Here is a 23,574-nt window from a genome sequence, read left to right as displayed (position 1 = left end):
TTGTTACCATCTCAGTGAATAAGAAATTTGGACTGCATGACTTCTGAATTCCTTTTTGGACTGAAAAGATCAATTACTCCTGGTCTTCAGAAGAATCGAAGCAGAGAAGGAGTAAAACACCCAACAGCACCTGTCCATCCTGGCTCTGCTTCTTTGAAGGGGGCCAAGAGGATATGCAGTGTGAAGAGCTCCCACCCTCTCCCCACATGTGAGAGAGGCTGGGAGTGGTATGGCTTCAGATGTCAGGGCTTTTGAAGTGCCTATGACACTCCCCAAAGAAAACTGCCAGGCTTGGCCCTCCACATCGAGGGGCTAGGGTGCCTAACAAAGCCAGGGAGAATCGCCACACCACGGGCACCTTCCTGTTTGGGAAATGTCAGGGATTCTGTGGAAGGATGAAGTCTGTGCTCCTCCTGTATTTCCATCCATTGAGGCAGACAGTAATCGGATGGCTGTACTTCTTCTGATTTGTCAAATTGTTACTTGGTTGGGGTGTGTCAGGAAGGGAGAGGGGGAGAAAGACATTACAGTCAGGGCTTCTACGGGCAACAGGAAGTTCTGAAATGGGAGTTTTTTCAAAAATGCCCCTTTGACTTCTGTGCTAGAATTAATTCTGTTTAAACCAGCCCCAGGTTGTAGCCTTGAATCCCTCTGGGAATGAGCTGGGTCTTTCACAGGGTGGCTCTGATTCTGTAGGGAGTACGTGCTACATTTCAAGGGATGTTGTCAAGGTAAAAAAAGCCTTTGAAAAAGATTCCATAACCAGGTCACTAACAACACCTTTAATTACGCAGAGAGAAACAAAGGTAATTATAGCCTCTGTCAGCATCCCGGGCTAGTGGCTCCCCAGCCAGGCATTCACACGTGGTAAGGGTGTTATCCTCTTGTTGAAACAAAACACTTCAGGTTTAAGATGGGGTTGAAAGATAGGTTCATTTTCCCCGGAAACATTCCCCTCTGCTCCATGCCCAATGGACCGAGTGCATTTCCCTTTGAACCTCTGAGTGCTATGGTGGCAGAAGTCCCTCCCCTTTGCTTTTTGTCTTTGGATAGACTGAGACTAGCATGTAAATTCAACAAGGGCAGTGGTCTTTTCTGTCTTATTCCCTGTTATGTCCCCAATGCCTAAAGCAGGGCCAAAGCACAAAACCCTGTAAACATACCTTGGGTCAGCGGAAGGATGAATAGATGAATGGAATTGGTCTAGAAGCCTGGCAGAGTGGGGGCTGAATGTCACCAAGCTATGGGGGCGAGTAATCCTTCTAGAAGGGCCTTAAGGGGAGACCCCTGAGCTCTCAGTGCCCTGGGCTCTGGTTGCTAGGACCAGCCATAGTGTGTGTGGGGGTGAGTGGGTGGGGAACGAAGCGGTTATGGGTGGATGGGACCTTCATGCCTGAAGCTCATGTCTTTCTACCACAGCTCAGTGCTGGCAAAGGCCATCTGCTACTCTGCTGAGGCTCCTGCTGAGCCCTGCTCACCTGCACAGCTCAGGGTGGCCTAGGCACTCATCTTAGCTCTGTCTGCAAACCCCTTCCTCTCAGCCTTTCCTGTCCACACATATTGAGAGTGAAGGGGGTGGTGCAGGTGACAGAGAATTTCCAAGGGGGGCAAAGTGAGGAAAAAACCCATGGTTCTACCCAGGAAATTCTCTGAGCACTGTACAAGCTGAGAAGCAGATGAATGGGACAGAGTGTTTTGATCGAGGTGGAAAGTCTCCACACATGTTTGAGGGGAGAGGACGATGTGGGCTTGTGCCTACATGAACATGTGTGTTCCTGTTGTATAACACGTGCTCACGGGGCTCGTGAATACTCATTATCTCCAAGCAAGCTTGCCTGCTGGTACCATCTCCTCCTTCTCCTGGCACAGAAAGCAGCTTAAATCAGAGTGTAGTGATGCACTAGCACACAGAACCCCTGTAATCCATGTTCTGAGATGTTCTGTGAGGAACTTGAAGTGGATGTGGACTTGCTCTTTGTTTTTAAATGGGTGCCCAAGCTATCTGCCCTTGGAACTCTTCCTGTGGGACAAAATGTTGCTGCACTGAGGTGGAAGCTAGTTCTCACACAGAACAGAGAGACGAGGATATGGGCCAAGTACCTGTCTCCCCTCTTGGGGCCTGTCTCCCCTTTCCGGAATCACCACTTCAGCTCAGGAATTTCACTTTGGAGCCAGAGCCACCTCCGTGTCACCCAAAGAGGACACTGAGATGTCCAGCCTTCTGATGTCCCCTGACTCCCACTCCCAGGACTGTGGCCTGATGTCTTGAGGGAGGGCAGGGCAGAGCACAGGGCAACTGAGGTGCTGATCCTCCCCTCCCTGATTATCAGGCTACTGTCCCCTCAGATGGGGAGGGGGTGCTCAATGAGCACAAGGGCAGGGCAGGAATGTGTCCCCGACCAGACATGTCATGGCAAAGTGCCTGTGATGGCTGGCACGAACAGCGATCACGTCATTGTGTCTCTGGTGACTGCATGATATTCCCTCCAGTCTGAGAGACAAGGAGGAGGAGCAATGATCAGGGACACTGGCTCCTGCCAGGCTGCTTCCTCATCTCTGTTCTTCTATTTGGCATCATGCTGGAAGTGAAGTCCTAACTGGTGTGTCCAATTGAATGGGGAAAAGCTCACTGAACTTCAGACCTAGAAAGGGCTGTGGAGCTGATGAGGAAACAGACATCTTGGAGGGAGAGAACTTGCCCAGGGACACAATGGTGGCCCAACTACGAATGATGTCATTGTCGTAACAGCAGCTAACGCTTATGGAATGTTTCCTAAGTGCTAGATGCTGCACCAAGGGCTTTGCATGTGTGAGCTCATTTGGTTCTCATAAAACCCATGACGTACGTTCTTTTATTATTATTATTTCCATTATACTGATGAGGAAAGGGAAGAACAGGGAGTCAAGCAAACTGGTCACGATCATGGAACTAGTGAACCACAACATTCTAAGTTCTGGTTCAGTGTTCTTTGTACCATCTCCTTTGCCAAGAAGATACCCCAAATGCCTCTCTTTATTGCCATGACTTTGAAAGCCATCAGAGCCGGGGAATCTCAGGAGGTAGGAAGAAGAGCCTCAGGGGCCAAGACACAGATTGTGTAAGCTACAGTGGAGATAGCAGGACACTCTTGTTAGAGCTGTGTTTATTTCTTTCCGTCTTTAAAGGGAATCCCACCCAGCAGAGTGCACAGAACCGAAAAATGCAATGGCCTTGTGAGCATGTGGAAATAAATTAATTCCAGCATTCAAATTAAGCATCCCTGTTGGCCTCTGGCCTTTCAAAAGCCAACAACAGACTGCAATGACAATGGGGTTTGAGCAATTATGATGAGAATATAAATGAACGTGATTTAAATACCAGAGGCATGATAATTTTAGGAATGGCTAAATAAACCTAATAATCTCATTCTTGCAATGTCCAATTATGGTGTTTTAATTAAAACCTCCTAAGGAGATGGGCGGCTAGTCATGGCTTACCTTAATTATCTTTATACTTAGTAACTAGTCCCAAATTAAAAAAAAAAAAAGGGGGTGGTGGTGAAAATTTCTTGTTTCCAGGGTTATATGCCGATTTAATTTTTAGTAATAAATGAGGAAGTGTTTCTTGAGAGGCTTTTAGGAGCAAGCATTGTTCCAGGCATTGGGGCAACCTTAAAAACGTGACCCCTTAGTAGTAGAAGACAAGATCGATCTTCATGAAAGGGTATCTCACATTCAAAGGCTATGGGCAGATAAGTGTAAAATAGGTGGACAAGCCAGTGGATACAAAGATGCTTCAAGGAAAGAGATAACTGACTCAGGAGGTCAAATATTTAGCTAATACCCTTGAATTACGAATTGTGACTGGAAGAAACTTTTTCAGATTAAGGTAACCCAAGAAAATTGACACACGGAAAATAAATCCTGGAGTTTAAACCCCAGCATAAACCCTTTAGGTAAGGATGGGCAAAAACCCAAAACTTGCAACTCACATGAGTCAAGTAGTGGCCATAGTAGAACCTCTTCTGTGGTCTAGTATCATGAACTTGATAAAGTCCCCGTCTGGTACAGGCAACAAGTGGGGACCACAGACCCTTCTAGTTATAGGGCCCTAACCTTCCTCTCTAAAACAAGAAAAGTTAACAGAAATTTTTGCAGCAGTGGCTGAAGGAAACAAAGACATCTAGCTGCATACTGTACAAAAACAGTAATAAAAAATAAAATAAAGATATAGTCTCCCACCCTTTGAAAAATTCTCAGGTGCCTCTCTAGAGGAAGAAAATAAATACCTTTGATTGGCGGGGTACGGGTGACAGAGGAGATGAATTCTGTCAAAGTGTGCTGCTAGCAAATTTCTGGGTTAGCTGGAGTGATAAGGAGCCTGCAGCCAAGGCTTTTGGGGAGAAGAGGATGGGCTCCAGCCGGCTGGATTTAACTCACAGGGAGATAGCAGGGACTTGGGCAACCAGGGCCCTCACAGGCTGAGCAAGATAAAACTCTTCCCTGTCTCTGGAGTCATGTGTTTGGTGAATTTTGTGATATGGTTTAAGGGCCCCAGGAGGTTTTCTGATGCTTCCCTGACAGGGGTCACTGGTGATGAAACTACATGCAGGGATGGCTTAATTGGTACCCCATGCCTTTTTTTCTCCTGAGCAGATGACCTCTCCTTTAACAGAGATGTTCTTACTCCTGCCTTTCTTGACTAAAGCCCTCCTCCTGTGAGTCACTGGGGGGAGAGCTGGAACGAGGAACACTGACAGTTTTGCAGCGTACGACCAATGTGATCCATACAAAACTGCCTCACGAGGATGCCCTGTGGACTCTGCCATGGGTAGAGCCTGCACATGGTGGGGTGTGTGGGAAGGATAGTCAGTGTGTGAAAACAGCTGTCCTCTTCCACCTCCCAAGTGTGGAGTCTCGCTCCACATGGCTTCCTCTGGCATCCCTTTAACATGGCCTCACAAACCACCTTTAACAGTTATTAAAGGAGTAGTACCTTCTGGAGGGGGTGCTACTCCTGCACCCCACTAATGATGACAGGGCCCCATTCATCAGGGATATTCAGTTTGGCCAAGCATTATATCTGACTTAGATCTTTACAGAAAGCAACGCTGCACAGCATTCTGTGCCTAACCCATGAGAGCCTGGAAAGCATCGAAGAATCCCTCCCACAAAGGGGTTCCACTGTCGCTCTCTTGAATTTCGACTACTGGTGAGGCAGGGTGTAGATTAATAGCACAGTCATGTCTGGAGTCCGTGGACCTGATTCCTGTGTCCTCAGAAGACACCTGGCTTAGTACTGAAAAGTGTGAGGGATTATCACAAGTCACAGGCTTAATTGACATAAACAGAGGAGGTGATAGGGATGCTTCTATGTTAAGTATTAACCTGCCCGCTAGATCCAGCCTTTTCCAGGCAGGAGATTTGGGGCACAAGCACTTCCGGGACCTCGGAGCTTCAGCCTTCCTCCCTGGGGTTTGGATCCTAACTGCTGTTGGGGAAGCAATGTCTCGCCACTCCTTTGACGGGAAGGTGCTTTACTGACGAAGTCGTATTTGTGTTCGTGCAGAGCATTAAGCCCGGCACCCACCTATAATGATGTGTTTTAACATTCTGTCTAATTAGTTTTTCTCACTAGCTCTTGGATGACTCCTGCACTCTATAATTATTTCTTTCACTGGCACTTATGCCGATATTGTACTCTTTGCCTAATAATTACTGTAATTATAGTCACTATATGTGAGGTTGGTGCCTGTGTGATAAACGGTTTTATTATATGTGTTTGACGGGAAGTGATTTCTAAGTGGGCGTTTATAGGAAATTATTAAGGTACTGCTCTGAGACATGTTAAAATGTTTTTGGATAATAAATAACTTGATGAAGTAGTAACATGACAAGAGAGAGTGGCAGGGAGCGAGATGAAGTTGAATTAAAAAAAAAAAAAAAAAGTCTTCCATATTGCAAATGCAGCTTAAGAGCAGAAGGGGGCCAGTCTACACTGCTGACTGGTTTGGGCCCTCCCTGCAGCACCCATGGAGCTTAGGTGATCTTCAATACTGAAAACACAACAGTCAAGAAATGTGAGGACTGCAGCCCCAACCAGTGTTGAGCAATCTGTCCTTCCTTTTTCCTGTAGGCTGACTCCCAACATCAGTTTTCAGAGGCCACTGAGCCCCAGTTCCAGGACTGGGTTCCTGGAAATTAGGAATGCTTCTGTGGGAAACTCCTGAACTGAATACTTCCTGTTTTTGAGGAAATTCAGGGATTTCCCAGAAAGAGGGAGTCGGTGGGAATGGAGGGCGTCAATGAAAAGTAAAAACAAAAAAGCAAGCGTGAAAATGAGGACTCACTTAAAAGCCACTACATCAACTGAGAAGATTTTTCTCAGGTCAGTCAGGCATCTCCCATCCCTGGAGATCTGCGCTGTGTTTAGTTATGTCTGTGCACAGTTCTGTTTTCTATACTACGCGGGCGATCTGTGCTTCTATTACACTTCAATTACCCACAGATCAAACTCTTATGTTTGCTCAGCACATTTTGTGGACCCACTAAACTATAATAATTAAGCTCCACTTATTAGCTCTTACCAAGTGCTATGTATTATGCTAAGTGCTTCATATGCATTATTTCATTTAATCCTCCCACCCATCCCTTGAGTTATGTACTATGATTTTCCCATTTTGCAAACATATGGGAACTTGCCAAAGTCACACACTACTAAGGGGCAGATCTAGGGTTTCCAGCCAAGCAGGCTGACCCTACCGCCTCCATTAACTTGTCTTTCAATTTCTATGGCAATCAGAGGACAGGCACATGTTTAGGAAATGCTAAACAATGTACTTAACACTTGTTAAGTTTCTTAGCATCAATGGATGATGAAGCTTAACAGAAAGTGATTCATTACTTCCTTGAGCATTTTCCTTTACCAGATGACAAGAGCTGCTTTTTCAGAAGCCTCTGAGGCACCCCAGAGCCCAAGTGACTATAGAGTGCTGAGGAACCCAGGAGAGTGCACACCAAGCTCTGGGCTAAGTGTGGGTTCATGCCCAGGGTGATGTCAGGGAGAGCTCAGGGGTGGGTGAGTCACAGTACAGAGGGGAAGAGGGTGGGACAGCCTCACCTGGGCATATATACTCCTTTTTCTGCACATCTGCCACATTGAAGCCCCTCAGGTGCACGGGAGCCATACAGAGTGTGAACTGGCCAATTGTCCGTCGCTGTCGCAGCCAATCTGAGAGCCAGGCCAGGTGGCAGTCACAGTACAGGTGGTTGGAGTGGAGGCGCCTAGGAGAGGGAGGGACTGAGGTAAGATGCTGTCACAGAGTGAAGTGAACAGAGTAGGCCAAACCTTCTGTGCCCCTTTGCCCAGTGTGATAGCCCTCCAGAGCCCAGGGAAGCATTTCCCGCTGTACGAGTGAGTTACCATGGGAGCCTCAGCCCTTTTATTGCCAAACCACAAATGACTTGTTATCTTCACATGCAGGCCAACATCCAACTGATACCTCCAGGGTTCTGAACAATTCCCCATTTCTTAATAGTAATTCCACCCTTTTCTTTCCCACTCAAGAAAGCCTCAGCATGTAGGAGGAGGAGAGTGACATTATTAAAGCAATGCTTCAGATTCAAGTCAAATTTTCAAAGGGGTGACTGACTTGCAGATTTTAGCACTGTAGTTAGCCTGGGTTCCAGATAGCTTCAAACAGCTTCTCAATCTCAATGCTTCAGTCTATGGTGGCACTGTGGCCAAAACCTACCGTTGCCTTCACTTTCTCCTTCATCTCCTCCCTAAAGTGAATGAACCCCTACATGGAAAGCTGGAGGGCTTGTGTGCAGTAGCCCAGTGAGCAAAGCATGAAGGCAAGGGTCCTATACCTTCTTTCCACCCACCCCCATTCAAATAAAGGGCTGTCCATTCCAGACCCTTGCAGCCCACAACAATGTCTCCACCTTGCCCTCCTCTCCTTCCCAAGTTAAATTCTACCAGGTGTATTTGCTATTCTGGCTTAGGTGCCCCTGTTAAGACCCCCTAACCAGTTCCAGGACTCTTTGGCTTTTCCTCCTGCAGTAGCTGTGATTCCAGATCAATTTCTCACCTCTGAGTGATTAAGATTCCCTAGAGGGATCTGTATGTTCTACTTCTGAAAGGAATCCCATATGGTTAAATGACTTGAATTTACTTTCCACGAACTGAGGGGCAAACTAAGGATATGTAGGGGCTTGTACAGGTTTTTCCCCAAGGCTTCTCTATCAGGGTCTTCCTATTAGCACATTCCCCCCAACCCTAGGTCATTAGAAGTGGTGGTAGGAAAGTTTTAGTTACATCAGCTTATCACACACTTGGGTTTCTGATGCAGACTTCAAATGCCCAATCCTGGACATGCTAATCAGCCAGCGATATCTTGGGACTTTCAAGTGCTCTGTGTCAAGTTGGTTAATATTGAGTGGCAGCCTAAAGCAGTGGCTTGGGCTATCTCCATGCCCGAGATGGAGAGTGCTGAAGGGCTCTTGACCACACTCGACTTGAGTATAAAGTCAGCATTGCTGAACACCGGCCAAGTGCAGCTAACTTGAGGGGCGTGCCGGCCGAGCATTCCTGCCATTGCACAGGTGCAAACCTTGGGCAGGCCAGGGCTACTAGGGGCCTTGACAGCCTCAGGGGGTCCCAAGATCCCATCATATCTGCCAACTAAATGAACCTATATCCCATGTAGAATGTAATTATTTTTTTCTGCTGAAAAACAATTTGAAATGGTGTTTATGATTTTGTTTCAAAATGATGAATTTTGATGTTGTAATGTTCTTTTGGATTTCAGAGCCAATACTTTAAGGTTGAACACATTTTCATAGGTTCCCAGGCCTAAGATGCTATGTCTGTAATGGGCTCCAAGAAATTCTCCCCTTTGAGTTTCAAAGCCCAGACTCCCATGCTGTCTTCTCTTCGTGTGGCACTTCAGAAAGAAGTGCTGTAGGCGGGAAGGGGGAGGGGAGGCAAAATCCTAAACTAGGGGAAGAACATGAGGGAGAGGAGGGAATTTCTCTTGTATACTGGGCCTTCTTGGGAAATTTCAGCATGAGTGAAAATGATTTGTTTCCTGATCTATCAGTGAGTTGTAGAGACAGACAGACACACAGACACAGAGAGAGAGAGAGAGAGAGAGAGAGAGAGAGAGAGAGAGATAGACAGGAGGGAGAGAAAGTAAGGGAGGGAGAGAAAGAGAGGCAGGGGGGCGGAAAGAGAAGGAGGCATGGAGTGTTGGTTCTATGGCTAGGAATAGACCACTGGGTATAAAGGCTGCCTAGGAGAATGGCAACGGTGGGTTGGTTCTTAGGGACAAGGTGGAGAGAGGTAGGCTCCAATGGTAGCACAGGCTGAGGCGTTGGGGCTCTTTCATGTGCCAGGAGAATCAGAGCCTTCTGATGAGAGTCTAGCTACTATGAGGAAAGGCAGTTGCCTTCTTTGGCAGTGAGGTATGGAAGCTGAGGAAACGGGATTCCCATGAAGCACTGAGCATGGGCCCACAAGGCAGATCAACGTCAACCAATTCCCCATCAGTTCCCATCGGGGGTAAGACATCAATGGAATGACAAAAATGAGGGTTAAGTAAGTCAGATCCTTAGCTGATTAATTTCTGGGATAATGAAAATGTTGAAGATTTCCTTTTGGAAAATTACATTAGGATGGTTCTTTTTCAATCCCTGCTGGCTGGCCCCAAGCTACCTCTCTTCCTAACCTTGCTACAGATGGTTCCTAACCCTTTGTCCACCTTTGTAGGAATTTTTCCCCTTCCACGTGGGACCATGGAAAAGAGGTGACCAGAACTGACTCGGAAGGTACCTGAAGGCTCTTGTCAAAAGCCCAGGACAATGGAAGGGCTCAGATCCCCACTCTTGGAATTTTACCCACCAGAAGTGCTGGCAGAGTTGAACTGGGCAGATTCTTCCAAAGTGCAGCCTTTCCTATCATGTTTGGGAGATCGAATTGAGCAGTAGGATCCCAAATAGTAACATTGAAAGAAAAGTAATCACATTGATCATGAAACATGAGCCTGGACACTGCCAGGAGTATTCCTAATCCCCTTGATTGAGACGGAAAATTATTTTAATTACTTCCCATAATTCTGGTGAGTTGGGATAGCAATGACCTGGGGGAAGGTGGCCTCCAGTGGCCCTTCTCTCCTTCCTCAGCTCACCTCACCTGGAACACACCCTTCTGCCTTAGTTTCTGGTGAACGGAATGAGCTCTGGCTCTGATGCCAAATTGCCCAAATCTGACATTGCCTCTCTGCTTTCCTACTCTGACTTTGGGCAGGGATTTAACTCTGGGCCTCAGTGCTCTGATCTGTAAAATGGGGATATTATCGGTGGCCCCTTTCCAGGGCTGTTGTAAGGACTGAAAGAATTCATGAGACAAGCTTGGCATAAGGCCCTGCAAACCATGAGCCACCACAGTGACGTCCGTGGTCATTACTGTCATGAGGATGCTAGGTCCACACTTCTGTCTCCTCTCAACCCATGGCCCTCCCCTGTACAAGGCTACCATTTCTAACTTAGACACCAAGGCATCAAGGCGCCTAGGTGATTCCCGCATGTTCTGCAGTCTTTTGCCGCTGGAAACACCATATTCCATGTTGGCCAAACCACCTTCACAAAAGATAAGGTGAATGAATCCTAATGCCAATTTGTAAAAGGTGCCTTTTAGCCACAGGCGCTAAATTAAATTTCCAGCAAATCCTTTTAGAGAGGGTCACTGTTCATTTTCTATAAAATGTGGCTTTCTGAATTAAATATAAAAGCTTTCCTTTAGAAATCCCATTTATGACTTCCTTCCTCTCTCCTCTTCCCCCATCTCCCCTCACTAGTCTCCCCCACCCCCACCTTAATTACAGCAAAGGGGGATTAGTCAGCACAAGTCTCTGGGGAGTTCTGTACAGAGCCGTCTCTGAAATTAAACTAAAGAGAAAGTGGCAGCAGGCACGGAGCAAAGAGAACAGATGAGATTGATTGATTGATCTGAACTCATAGATGAGTGTTCAGGACCACAGGCAAGGATGACAACAGAAAGGAGAAGAAACTCTTCTGCCCTCCTTTCCCACCCGACGCAGCCGAACAAAGCACCTGAGATCCAGACCTAGCTACCCCCGGCCCCCATCCCGTGGACCTGGCCCAGCTTCTGTTATTGCTACTCTTAGACTGACAACAAGAGGGGCAGCTGAAATCACAGAAGAGTAGCCACGGGAGCTGGACTCTGGCTTTCTCTGTAGGCGAGGGCCATTTTTCTTCTATTCAACCAACCTGTCTGGGGAAATGCAGGCCCTGTACCTGGACACTCGATTTCAGCTTCTTGGCCAGGAGCCCTCGGCTCGCTCTCCTGAGGCTCATTTGTGGCATGCTGTGGACTTTGAAGACCCCATGGTTTCTCCTTAAAACTCCATGACTGCACCATCCCACTTTAAAGTGGAAGCAAAAGGGTAGATTTTCTTGGTTGAATTATGCTATCACACGAGGGATCGGAGGGAGAGACGGGGAGCAATGATGAACACCGGGCTCAGATTCTTCTTCATAATAACTAGCATTTGTTGAGTGCACACCATGACCGGGCCCTTTACATGCTAGTGCACTTCATTCTCACAACAACCGTGAGACAAGCATTTAATTCACTGTCCCTGCAGGGCATAGAGACAAAGAAACTTGCCCAAAGTGGCAGAGCTCACCTTTAAACTCGGGTCTGCTTCAGGTTCTCTGTACTGTCTCCTTACACAGTGCCTTCACTGGCTTCTGCTTCATTCTCCACCCCCGAGATAAGGTCACTTTCTCACTAATGCAGGGGTTCTCAAACCTTATGAGCATCAAAAGCTCCTGGAGGGCTTGTTAAAACCCAAAGGCTGGACCCACTCCCAGAGAGTCTGATTCCATGGGTCTATAGTTCCAGGTGATGCTGGTGCTGCTGGTCCAGGGACCTAATTTTGGGAACAACTGTTCTAAGGATTTTTATTTTATTTTATTTTATTATTATTTTTTTTTTTTTAAATTTTTTTTTTTCAACGTTTATTTATTTTTGGGACAGAGAGAGACAGAGCATGACCGGGGGAGGGGCAGAGAGAGAGAGGGAGACACAGAATCGGAAACAGGCTCCAGGCTCTGAGCCATCAGCCCAGAGCCCGACGCGGGGCTCGAACTCCAGGACCGCGAGATCGTGACCTGGCTGAAGTCGGACGCTTAACCGACTGCGCCACCCAAGCGCCCCAGTTCTAAGGATTTTTAAATCTCTGTGGATACCATGTTGTTCAGGAGCCATCGATTAGCTGGCTGCTTGGTACTTCTAGTCCAGATTTCTGGATAGAGCAGTTATAACAGTAACAGTCAGTACCATTTATTGTCTACTCCTCAGGCACTGCACATACCTCATCATCTCATCTGATCCTCACCACCGCCCCCATTTATAGAGGAGAGAACAGAGGTCCCAGAGCTCACAAAGGGTGCAGCAGGAATTGCAGCCCTTTGCCTTGGCCTTAAATGTATTTAGCTGAAAACTCTTGGGGGCTGGCTCTCTTCTATTACTGTAATACAAACACCAATGAGGTTCCACCAAGACAACCATCAATATGAACCTCTGGTGGAAAGGTGAATGGAGTCCATTTGCAGAGAAACTCACAAAAGCGTTTCTGGCTGAGAGGAGAAAAGAACTTCCCAGGTAATAAGCAACTGCTCTTGGTATGGGGTGTTATGGGGAGATCTGCTTTCTGACTACACAGAAAAGGAAGGCTTGAGCCTACCCCCAAATTAAAGGTAAAGAATCAAGTTCCTGCATTCTAATATCAGAATACCATCAAAGGAGCAGGGGAGAGCGTGTTGGGTGTGGGCTGGGAGGATGGGGAGAAGCAGGGACTAGGACTCCTCCTCCTCCACTGGACATAGCAGGAAAACATAACCACAGCACTATGATGGAACTGCCAATGGTACACGACATTAGCTAAGAAAATAGTAAGTCATATGTCCCAGTTCTATATGTTTTATGACACTAATAGACTTTCCATCAGGGTTAAGAACACAAGGACGAATCCCCACGTCCTAAGGCAAAGAGAAATGAATCTGTCCACTGTGGAATGGGGGTTCAGAGCCGTGGATGGCACTGTCACACTTCCCCCTCTTCTGTTGCTCCCCAACACCTCTTAGTTAACAGTAGAGAAAGGCACTGTTTCCTCCAGGACCTATCTGCAGAGCAAGCACAATAGGTTTTACTAGCAGCTCAGGGTGCAGCATGTAGGGCTGAGTGAGGCCGGTAGTACATGGGGGCAGAAGCAGCAATCTTTACTTACAGCGTTCGAATCTTTGGCATGTGGTTGAAGCTAGTGACCAGGATGCGGCTGATGTTGTTGTTGTTGAGTGTGCTGTGAAGGTAGAGGAAAAGGGAAATGGTTAACAAGGAAGTAACATGGGGGGAAGGCAGCACCAAGATGCTTCTAGAAGGTCGCGGAACAGGTGTGACTGCCAGAAGAATCATAAGTCAACAGCTATGGAGCAGCTGGAGATAAGAGATCTGATCTCCAGATGATAAGAGGTTCCCTGATTCCTTTTTTTTTTTTTTTTTTTAATTTTTAATGTTTATTTATTTTTGACAGAGAGAGAGACAGAACATGAGCAGGGGAGGGGCAGAGAGAGAGGGAGACACAGATCCAAAGCAAGCTCCAGGCTCTGAGCTGTCAGCACAGAGCCCGACGCAGGGCTCAAACTCACGAACTGTAAGATCATGACCTGAGCCAAAGTCAGATGCTTAATCAGGCTCCCTCCCCCCATTCCTTTTTTCAGGTGGCTCTTTCCTCCCCTTTGTTGTCCTTGCCATACTTATGGACCTACCCATCTGGAGCCATAGTATCACTTCCTGAAATTCTACTATGTGCTGAGTGCCTCATTATGGCATCACTAATTCACACAACCACAGTGCCAGTTACATACGAGTGTCCTCATTTTAGAAAGAAGAAAACATATACATATCATCTTTTTAGTACACACGTACCTACCAGGTGGGCGTTATCTTTGTGCTATAGATGGGGAAGCTGAGCAACGGAGGGGTTTTCCCAAGGACCCCTAGCTGCTAAGCGTGAGAGACAGGATGTGAATCTAGCACTATCTTGCTCCAATTTCCCTGCTCTGTCCATTGTACATGCTGCCTAATACAGGGTCTATGTGGACAGTTCATTGTTAGTATTTTCTCAGTAGCTCACCTCGTCTTACTCTGCCATAGGCCCGCACTGGCCCAGAAAGAAGCCTTTCTTTGGAAACTAAGCAGACTCCTTTTGTCCTTGGTTCTTGGTAAACACATTGCCTTTCTCTTAAAATGACCTCCAACGTTTTCTGTCCTGTGCTTTACTATAGCCCCATGACTTGGTCCATACGTGTTTCAAATTGAGTCATATATACCCTAGTTGCGTGATCTTAGGCAAATTATCAGCATCTCTTATCCACAGGTTATTCATTGGCAGGAGGCAGGTAATGGTACCTCACAGGTTGGTAAAAGGCTTAGTGTGGAGTATATACTCAGTAAATGGAGGCTACCAGTTTACTCATGTTGGTGGAGACAATGTAGTCCTGTCCTGGTCATTCCTGTTTCCCCCTACCTGGATCTCCATGGAAGCAAAAATACAGCTGCATTCAGCACAGTGGCCCCCAAACCCACTGCACCCTAGGGGCCTGTGTGGATTCCTTCTTCCCCCACCCCAGGCCACAGGAGGATTCCAGTGATCACACCCCCTTGCCCCAGGCTATCCCTCAATTCCCTAGGGCCTTATTAGCATCTGTTTGGCTCTTGGGCCAAAAGGAAATCTATTTACCTCAAGACACAGAACCTAGTACTTTTCCCTCCCCCCCTTCCCATATTTCCCATGTGTCCAGCACTATTTTAGGCACATGGTAAAGAGCAAGGAGTAGACCACATTTGTGTTGCTTGCTTCTGCCTCCTCCATACTTTACCAATGCTCCAGTGCAGACACTTGGCATTTTATGAAGTTGAACCTAAGTAGTTGTTGTTTCATGTGGCCTAACTTTTCTGTGAAGTGTGCTAACCCATCCTGTCTCCACACACCCAGGAACCTTCTGAATATCTTATCTGACAAGGCTGAAGAATCCATCACTCCACTTCCTTGGTAGGAAGCTTCCTGGAAGTAGGGACTATGCCTCACTCCAGTCCTCCGTAGGATTAGGAATGCCTCTGGGGCAGAAATCATGGCCTTTGTTTCCCTTTCTATCTGTCCCACAGTTCTAGGCTCCACTCTTGGGGCAATACCTAGTTATTAGGATCATTGACTCACTACCAGACTTTTTCTCTCAAAGGTAAAAAGCAAGAAGCCTTTGCAGAAAAGAGGCTTCCTTCCAACCATGCCCAGCCATTCACATCAGGTTGAGTTCACAGCCAGCCCTAATTTAGCTGAATACACAGTGCAGTTATATGCAGGGCTCGACTCTAACTGCATCCGGCAGTAGTCCGGCAGCAATGACTTATTAATGTATTACTACACTGATATTTAAATGTGAGCTGTAATGAGGGCTATAAAACATTTACGATAATAGCAATTATTCCAGAACCAAAATGACTAAACACAGTATTCAGACTTTCATGATTTGCTGCGTGCGGCTGGCCAGCCCAGGAATGTCAGAGGGCTGGTCACCTCTTGGATGCTGATCTCCATTGCAGTTACAGTTTTTGTTTCCCTAATAAACACAGATTTATTTGATCTCCAGTCTTGGTGGCCTTTGCCCATGTATGGAGCACAGTGCTCTATCTGGTTCTCGCATCCCTAAGTAGCTGGCCTTCAATGGAAGTGGTGTGGTCATAACCCCAACATGATGGGCAGGGTTGGGGGAGCATGCGCATGGAAGGCAGAGAGCTGGTTCAGATTCTGGCTCTGCCACTTATAGCCTGTGCAACCATGAGGAAGTTTTCTTAATCTCATTAGGTTTCCTCCTTTGTAACACAGAGATAATAATAGCACCAATCTCACAGAGCTTTAGAGGCGATTAAATAAGATGATACTAATAATTGCCAACATGGACTGAGAGCTAATGTATGCCAGGCAGGAACTTGAACTGAGGGTTCTGCACGTACCATCTCAGTTAATTGCTCCAAACAGCCTATGAGGAAGGCATTTTTGTCATCACCTCTGTTTCATGGATGAAGCAAGTGGTAGGACCAGGATATGAATCCAAACTAGCCTGACTCCAGGAATGATGCTTGGATTTGCTGCTTACCGCTAGGAAAACAGATTACTAAAGTTTAGTGGCGTAAACACAAATTTATTCTCTCACAGTCTGGAGGTCAGAAGTCTAACATGGGTTCGTGGGACCACATTTCTTCTGGAGGCATCAGGAGGAGAATGTTTCAATGTCCTTTGCTACTTGTAGAGACCACCCACATTCTTTGGCCTGTGCTTCCCTTCCTTGCAGTACTCTGAGCTCCTGCTTTTGTGGCCACATCTCCCACTGTTCACTGTGATCCGTTCCTGTTATGAGGACCCTTGGGAGGACATTCAGAGCCCAAGTGATAATCCAGGATAACCTGCCCATCACAGGATCCTTATCTTAGTCACATCTCCCAAATCTCTTTTGCCATATAAGGTAACATTCCTAAATTCCTGGGATGAGGACAAGGACATTTTTTGGAGAGAGGGGCATTATCCAGCTGACTACCACACCCTGAAAGAAGGCATGGGAAGTGCACTTGTTATACACAGCCTGGCTCACATGCAATGCCCAGTAATGATCAGCTGTTATTTTAGCTTGGGTTTGTTAGTATTTTATAGTTTACAGTATGTTTTCACATTCCTGTCATTTGATGCTTGTAGAACCCTGAGGTTGGGATTCTTACCCTTACTGTATAGATGAGCAATTTTAAGCTATGAGAGGGACACCCAGGGTAGCACATCAGCTCCTGGAGGGTTCAGGAATTACTGTTCTCTTTTACACCACAGTTTCTCCCAGCTTGCCCACTGCCTTCTGTTTTCAGGGCAAGCTTACTACCCCACCACAGACATTCTCTGTCATGTCTACCCTGGCACCCAAAGTTAGAAAGAACTGCACAAGTGTCTCCTGTTCTGTAAACTTCCTTGAAAATTAACCAACAGGAAAATAAATGTTTGGGTCTGACAATGCCCCCCATGCCTACTGCATGGCTGGCCCAGACTAGGCTATGGTGACCTCATCTCTTGTCTTTCTTACTTCCATCTCTTGGAGGGGTTCTGCCATTTCCATAGTCTAGTCTCAACCTCACTGCTCTGCTCCTTTGGACAGATTCTGAGAAAATACACTTTATCCCCAGTCACCCAGGTTGGAGGCTACTCCCAAATGAATGCTCTCAATTCAGCATTTTCCATCAGGTGTCAAGATCAAGCCAGGCTCAGATCAACTCTGTAAGACTTCAGTTCTGGTCTCCCCCTTTTGCACTGTCAGAGCTCCTGAATGGGCATTTGAGTCTAAACTAGAAATAAAGCCATTCCCTCCCCATGCCCATGAGATCTAAAGACAGTCTGTCTACCTCCCATTTCTCTTTTATAAAACCCATTACCCCATTATACTATGTTTATATTGAGACTAAGTGTGGCCAGTATACTGAGTAGTCGCTCTTCTGTTTTGTCATAATCAGAACATAAATGTTTAATGAAAAAGGATCATTCTCCCTATTAAAATGATCCATGTGGACAATGCTAGTTTTAACAATGGATCCCATTCTCTCTCAGTTGTGAGCACCAGGAGGAGGGCTTTCAACTTTTCTCCCCCCGGGCACTAAGGGATTAGTGAACTTATTGTTGCTCCTGTAGAGCCCAACTAGAACCCTGCTACCCTGAAAAAATGTGCTTGTGTTCCTCAGCTAAATACCAGGGCACTGTGGCAAGACAAGGGCTCCCAGTAATGAAGAATGCGGGAGAAGCTGTGCACGTACTGGGATTGATGAACTACTGCCCACAGGTCAAACACCATCCAATACAGAATGTTTTTGTAAATAAAGTTTTACCCACCTGTTTATGTATTGTCTATGGCTGCTTCCGTGTCACAACAGCCGAGGAGACACAACAGAGACCACAGGGCACAAAGCCTAAAATATTAACATCTGCCTTTTTATAGAAAATGTTTGCCGACCCTTGGCTGCTCTAGAACTGGGAAATTCCAGTCCTGCCTTTGTCAGTAATTAACTGTGATCTGCTGGCAAGTGGCATAACTGCTCTGTAAGAAGAGGGGATTAGGTCAGAGACTGTCAAAACACTGGTAGGAAAGCCCAAGTAGCAACCGGGAGGGCTGGGAATCTAAAGCCGGTGGTCTAACTCTAGAATCCACACATATCTGGCCTGCACCACGGTCCCACCTGGAAGATGGCTCCCACTGCATCCAGAACCTACAATGCTGTGATGAAATCGGAGCCAAGGAGAAGGCCCTGTTCAAGGGACAGGGCAGGTGTACCCAGATTGGGTTGGGTGTGGGATGAAAACTTGGGTAGTAGTTCTCCAAGTGTGGTCCTCGGACCTGCAGCATCACCTGGGAACTTGCTAGAGATGCATATCTTCAGGCCCTACCTAGGCCCACTGAATCAGAAGCTCTGGGGGAGAGGGGGGTCCCAGCCATGTGCGTTTTAACAAACCCTCCAGAGGATTCTCATGCAAGCTCAAGTTTGAAAACCATTGAGCTAGAGGCATAGCTAAGAATAGAGCCTTTACCTAAGTGTAGAGGACAGAATATAGGCTATCTTCTTGCTGACTCTGGGACTTGAAAGCCTCTTTTGTGGAGGGCATGGTGCTTTCCTGCTTAGAAAGAGGCCCAGGCTCTGAAACAGTACACAGTCCTCCATGGAGGTAGCTGTAATCACCCTGGGAAAGCTCCAACTTGGCATCTGCCCTGGCTCCCTACTGTTCTCTGGTGAGTGCTGGAGTGTGGCTCTCCTTCACATCCCTCAAGATAGCCATCTTTGATCTGGAGGAGCTAAGTCCAGATGTAGCCACACCACCCTGGCAACCTTAATAAGGCTGACATTTCCCTCTGTCTCCTCCGATTAGGCCATCGCTTTATCACTCTGTGCTTTCTTGGCTCTGGGTGTAATCTGCGTGTTGTGTGTCCATAACACTATGTAATTGGCTCTAATGCAGCAATATTATCTGTGAGCATGTATCATATAATTGCAAAACCAGGCATCCACAATAAGTGCCACTGCAGTTTCCCAGTATGCCAACCTTCCTGGGATACTCTTTGAGCCCCTCCTATTCCCCTTTGGGAATCCAAACTCCTTGGGCTAGATAAATCCTCTTGGAAGGCTGGCCTGTTTCCCTTGTCTCAAGGCAGGTTAATTGTTCCTTAAGTCTAGGTTCCCTCCTTAATAATCCCCAGAAAGGAGACTCTTGGTGAGTCACTGGCAGCCATGGCAGCAGAATATCTTTTTAAAGTGAGCTTGGAGATGCCCTGACTTGTACTTACAGACACCAGGGTCCCAATGGCCAGCACTCTAGGCCCTGAAGATACCACTTCTCCAACAGTGCCTATATTGAATTTACAGGGGCAAACACGAACCAAAGTAGGCAGCATCATTTTCTGAAGAGCAGCTGAGTGCAAATAGTGTGGCCAGACCCTGTAGGAAATATCTAAACTGCTGGCATGGGGAATGAAAAGCACAGAGGGATTCTGGCAGCACGTGGACCTCAAAGGGAGGGACTGAGGGCTCACTTCTCCCTCTCCCTTTTGCTGGCTTGGACAGGGAGGGAGGAATGAAATTGAGGATGCTTTAGGTGCCTGCTTTCTTCTCTGGTTTACATGTCAAAGCAGGACTAGCCTGTCCTGGTATTTCTTAGTGGCTGCTGATTGGACAGCCATCATGGCACCAGGAATCAAGGCCTATTGCTGATGACCAGGCCCTTCTACATCCTCCTCAGTCCTGGGAATGTGAATGCTGCTGGCTGGCTCAGCCCACTAGGATGTGTGTAGGTGGTGTCTCTTTGTGAACTTGGCTGCAGGAGAACACATGCCAAATGCCCACTAAGTTTGAGAGAGGCATCCCCAAGCCTTTCCCCCAGCCCAGAATCGCTCCCCAACTGATTGACTCAGTCATTTCTGGTTGAAGCTTCTCTGCATGTCCCCTCCCATCCAGGTTGAACTTGCCTTTCTCACCCAGCTGTGCACTGTTCTAATTTGGCTGGAGGCTCTAGGAAACTCCAGAAATCAGGAAGAATGTATAATGACACGCCCTTTGAGAAAACCTCAACTGAATATTATAGGTTCTTCCACGAACTCTGCCTTCTAATGAGTGGGACTAGTAAAGAATGCTGCTTTGGTGTGAGCTTGCCAAGAGCTTCCAGTAAAGATGTCAGTAATAGCAATAACAATATTAAGTATTTGCTATGTGCTGGCACCAATCCTCAGGTAGTCATTTCCATTTTGGAGCCTAAGAAATGAACTCACTTAGAGATGAACTTACTTAGAGATGAACTCTTCATAGAGTTGAACTTAGAGATCGAACTCTGCCCTGATCACAGCTAGTAAGTTGTGGAGCCAATGTTCAAATACAGGCAAAAGGGACACCAGGGCCCTATATTTTTAACTGTTACACAAAACTGCCTCTTACAGGATCGTCTGACAGATGCTGGCTGTCCAATTTCCATGTCTTTCCTAAGGCAGAGATGAGTCCTATAGACTAGTGCTGGTCTCAGCCCTCACAGACTTCCATGTGGCAGTGACTGTGGAGTTTGCCTCACTGCCAAGGCTGCTCAAAGACAACAGCATTACCTGACCCTCCTCTCGTCCTCAGAACAGAGAGCCCAGCATGGAGAGTGAGGGCAGTGGTAGAGCCTACACAGAAGAGAGAGAAATTGGGTCTTCAAGCCTTCTGAGGTCAAGGTTTGGCTAACAAGTCTAATCGCTGCCAGAAGCCACCTTTACTGTTGGATCGGTGGACCGGAATTTTTAAGCATACCCCTGCAGAACTAAGAGTACAGGTCTGCTTCTTAAGCAAAGCTCATCTTTTGGCTATTTGCAGCAGGTAGTGAGTCTCTGAGGGCAGATGGGGCAGGAGGGATGAAGGGAGAGAGGAGAAAGGATGGTGGGAAGCCACCTCTCACATCACCTGCTCTCCGGGACTATCCTGGGTGCCGCCAATTACTGATTTCCTTGATCTCCCTGCGGACCGTTTAAATTAAAGCTCATAACCATTGTGTGGGCATATAATGAAAACAACTGATGCTGCACTGATTAGTCCATTACTCTCAACTGTTAGAAAACATAATGATCTCACAAGGGGCCTTATTCACTGACGTATAGCAGGCGAGCTCTCATTTGACACCTCAAATTAGCAGCCAAAGCAATAACAGCTGGGGTTTTTGTCTCAATATTTGTACCCGACTCTAAAGTGATTTGGCACCGGGTGAGCGTTATTTTTAAACACAGAGCTCTCACCGCCAAGTAACATTTTAAATGGTCTCCAGGTGTCATGTAAAACCTACAGAAATAAATAAAAACAATCAGCTGCCAATTTGAGCCTTTGATGGTACGGATTCCTTAACAAAAGGGCTTGTCTTTGGTTCTTCCTTCATTATATATTCATATTGTGACAGGAAGAAACTCATCTCCTTCTACCCGGCAGAGCTTCAGTGTTAAAAGGAGGAAAGAAAAGATGCCTCCAAAATAAATGTAAAAAGTGGAAGATCAAAAGGGAAACATGAATCTTCAAATTGTGCCAATCATCAGTCAGATGGCTGGTAGTGTAGGCATTCCTGATGCTCCAGTGTTTTACATCCCTTAATTCTGAAGATCTCCTTACCCAGTTTTTTTTTGAGATCATCACAGACACTGCCTAGTGGTGATTCAGAAGCATTCAACTGTCTCCCAATGACCGATTTAATTGTAAAATGTACTTAAACGACAACATGAATGAGGTGGCCTCTGCCGATCCTGTTTCATCATCCATAAGCTGGGAATCTGGACGATCAATCTTGTCTACTACATTATTTAGAAATCAGGAAGTTGCCAGTGTGCCAAGATGTCTGCGATGGACTGAGAATGGAAGAACGGCCTCCAACTTACATAACCGAACAGGTGAGTTTGCAGGCGAGAGGGGGAGAAATGGACAATTTCCCCCTCAGCTGCATTTCAGCCTGTAAGAGGGGAAGAACAGGAAGTCTTGGAATGCCCACTGATGTGTGCGCAGTGAGAGGGCAGAGAACACGCCAGTGTTGCACCCTGTTGTATGGGCAGGGCCCAGCCCAGAGTCTGGCACACAGGACAACTCAATAAATATTTACTGCATGGATGGATGAGTTTTAGAATGTGAAGGGTCATGCTTTTGGCATCTTTTCATAAAAATAAATTTCTGCTCTGAACAGCCGCCTGGGCTGATCCAGGAGTACAAACTCAGTTGCCTGCAGGAGCCAGGCTTTTACATCTGAGTAAGTGGGTTGTATGGAGTCTGCAGCAAACCCACCTCTGCCACATGGGACGGTCACTTCTTGTTTCAATGGCTTGTCGCTATGCTGGAATGTGGGTGCAAGTGCTGCCACTTATTCCTTTTTTTTTTTTTTCAAGAGAAAGCCAGACATCTAGAATTCTTATATGAAGTCTCCTGGTTTTTTAATATTGGTGAATAGATCATCTTAGGTAACAAAAGTCACAAATGAGACATACCTTGGATTTGGATTACAGATGCCAGCTTTTAGTCTCTGAACCAAAAAGATCAATTTAACAATCTGAATCAAATATATATATACATATATATATATATATGTACACATACACACACATATATATTCATATGCACACACACAGATATATATACATACACATATACATATCACATATATAACATACTTTGATGTGTGTGTGTGTATATATATATATATATATATATATATATATATGTATATAAAATCCAAAGTATTTGGGGGCACCTGGGTAGCTCAGTCGGGTAAGTGTCTAACTCTTGACTTTGACTCAGGTCATGATCTCATGGTTCATGGGGTCATCGAGCCACATGCTGGGCTCTACGATGACAGTGTGGAGCCTGCTTGGGATTCTCTCCCTCCCTCCCTCTCTGCCCCTTCCCCTGCTCACACTCAGGCTTCTCTCTCTTTCTTAAGATAAATAAAAATTAAAAACTTAAAAAAAATAAAGAAGTATTTTAATAGTGAGACGTAGTTAACGCCTTCCTTCTGTACTGCATCTCTGGGAGGACAGCCACTGGGAACCTACTATTTAAATGAACTATCTTAAATGATAGAAAATTATTCAAGGTTCCTTCCCCCCATCTCCCATCCCACTATCATTATCTGGAGACAAAGAGCCCTGAGGAAGTTTCTAAGGGTAAGACTGTGTCCCACCAGGCAAGTGTGCCTTTGCCAGCTTCCCACACACCATGCATCAGTCCTGTGGCTAAACCTGTAAGTTGTTTCTTGTGAACAGTTTGGAACTAAGCTACAGTGTGCACGAGGCTCTGTTTCTCAGTGGAGATGCTGGCAAGGTCTGGGTTCACCCTGTGGTGTTTGCAAGGAAAGGGCTCTCTTGGGGAGCTAGGCACAGTTTACTTGGGCTATTTGGGCTCAAACAGGGGCAGGGACCCCTGTGCTCACTCATCAGGCCTCT

General features: G+C 46.5%; 1 protein-coding gene across 1 annotated transcript in view; it reads right to left on the bottom strand.

Moving 5' to 3' along the window:
• SLIT3 (slit guidance ligand 3) overlaps nt 1–23,574 on the bottom strand; it is a 596,997-nt gene that overhangs the window by 123,675 nt on the left and 449,748 nt on the right. Inside the window, exons 7-8 of the mRNA XM_045502118.1 lie at nt 13,296–13,367; nt 7,100–7,263 (exon numbers count right to left, since the gene is read on the bottom strand). Of these exons, the coding sequence (XP_045358074.1) occupies nt 7,100–7,263; nt 13,296–13,367 (236 nt within the window). The remainder of the gene's footprint in view (nt 1–7,099; nt 7,264–13,295; nt 13,368–23,574) is intronic.

This window comes from Leopardus geoffroyi, chromosome A1, assembly GCF_018350155.1.
Source record: "Leopardus geoffroyi isolate Oge1 chromosome A1, O.geoffroyi_Oge1_pat1.0, whole genome shotgun sequence".
Taxonomy (NCBI): Eukaryota; Metazoa; Chordata; class Mammalia; order Carnivora; family Felidae; genus Leopardus; species Leopardus geoffroyi.
The sequence above is the reverse complement of the archived record's forward strand: the minus strand, read 5'-3'. Positions and strand labels throughout refer to the sequence as shown.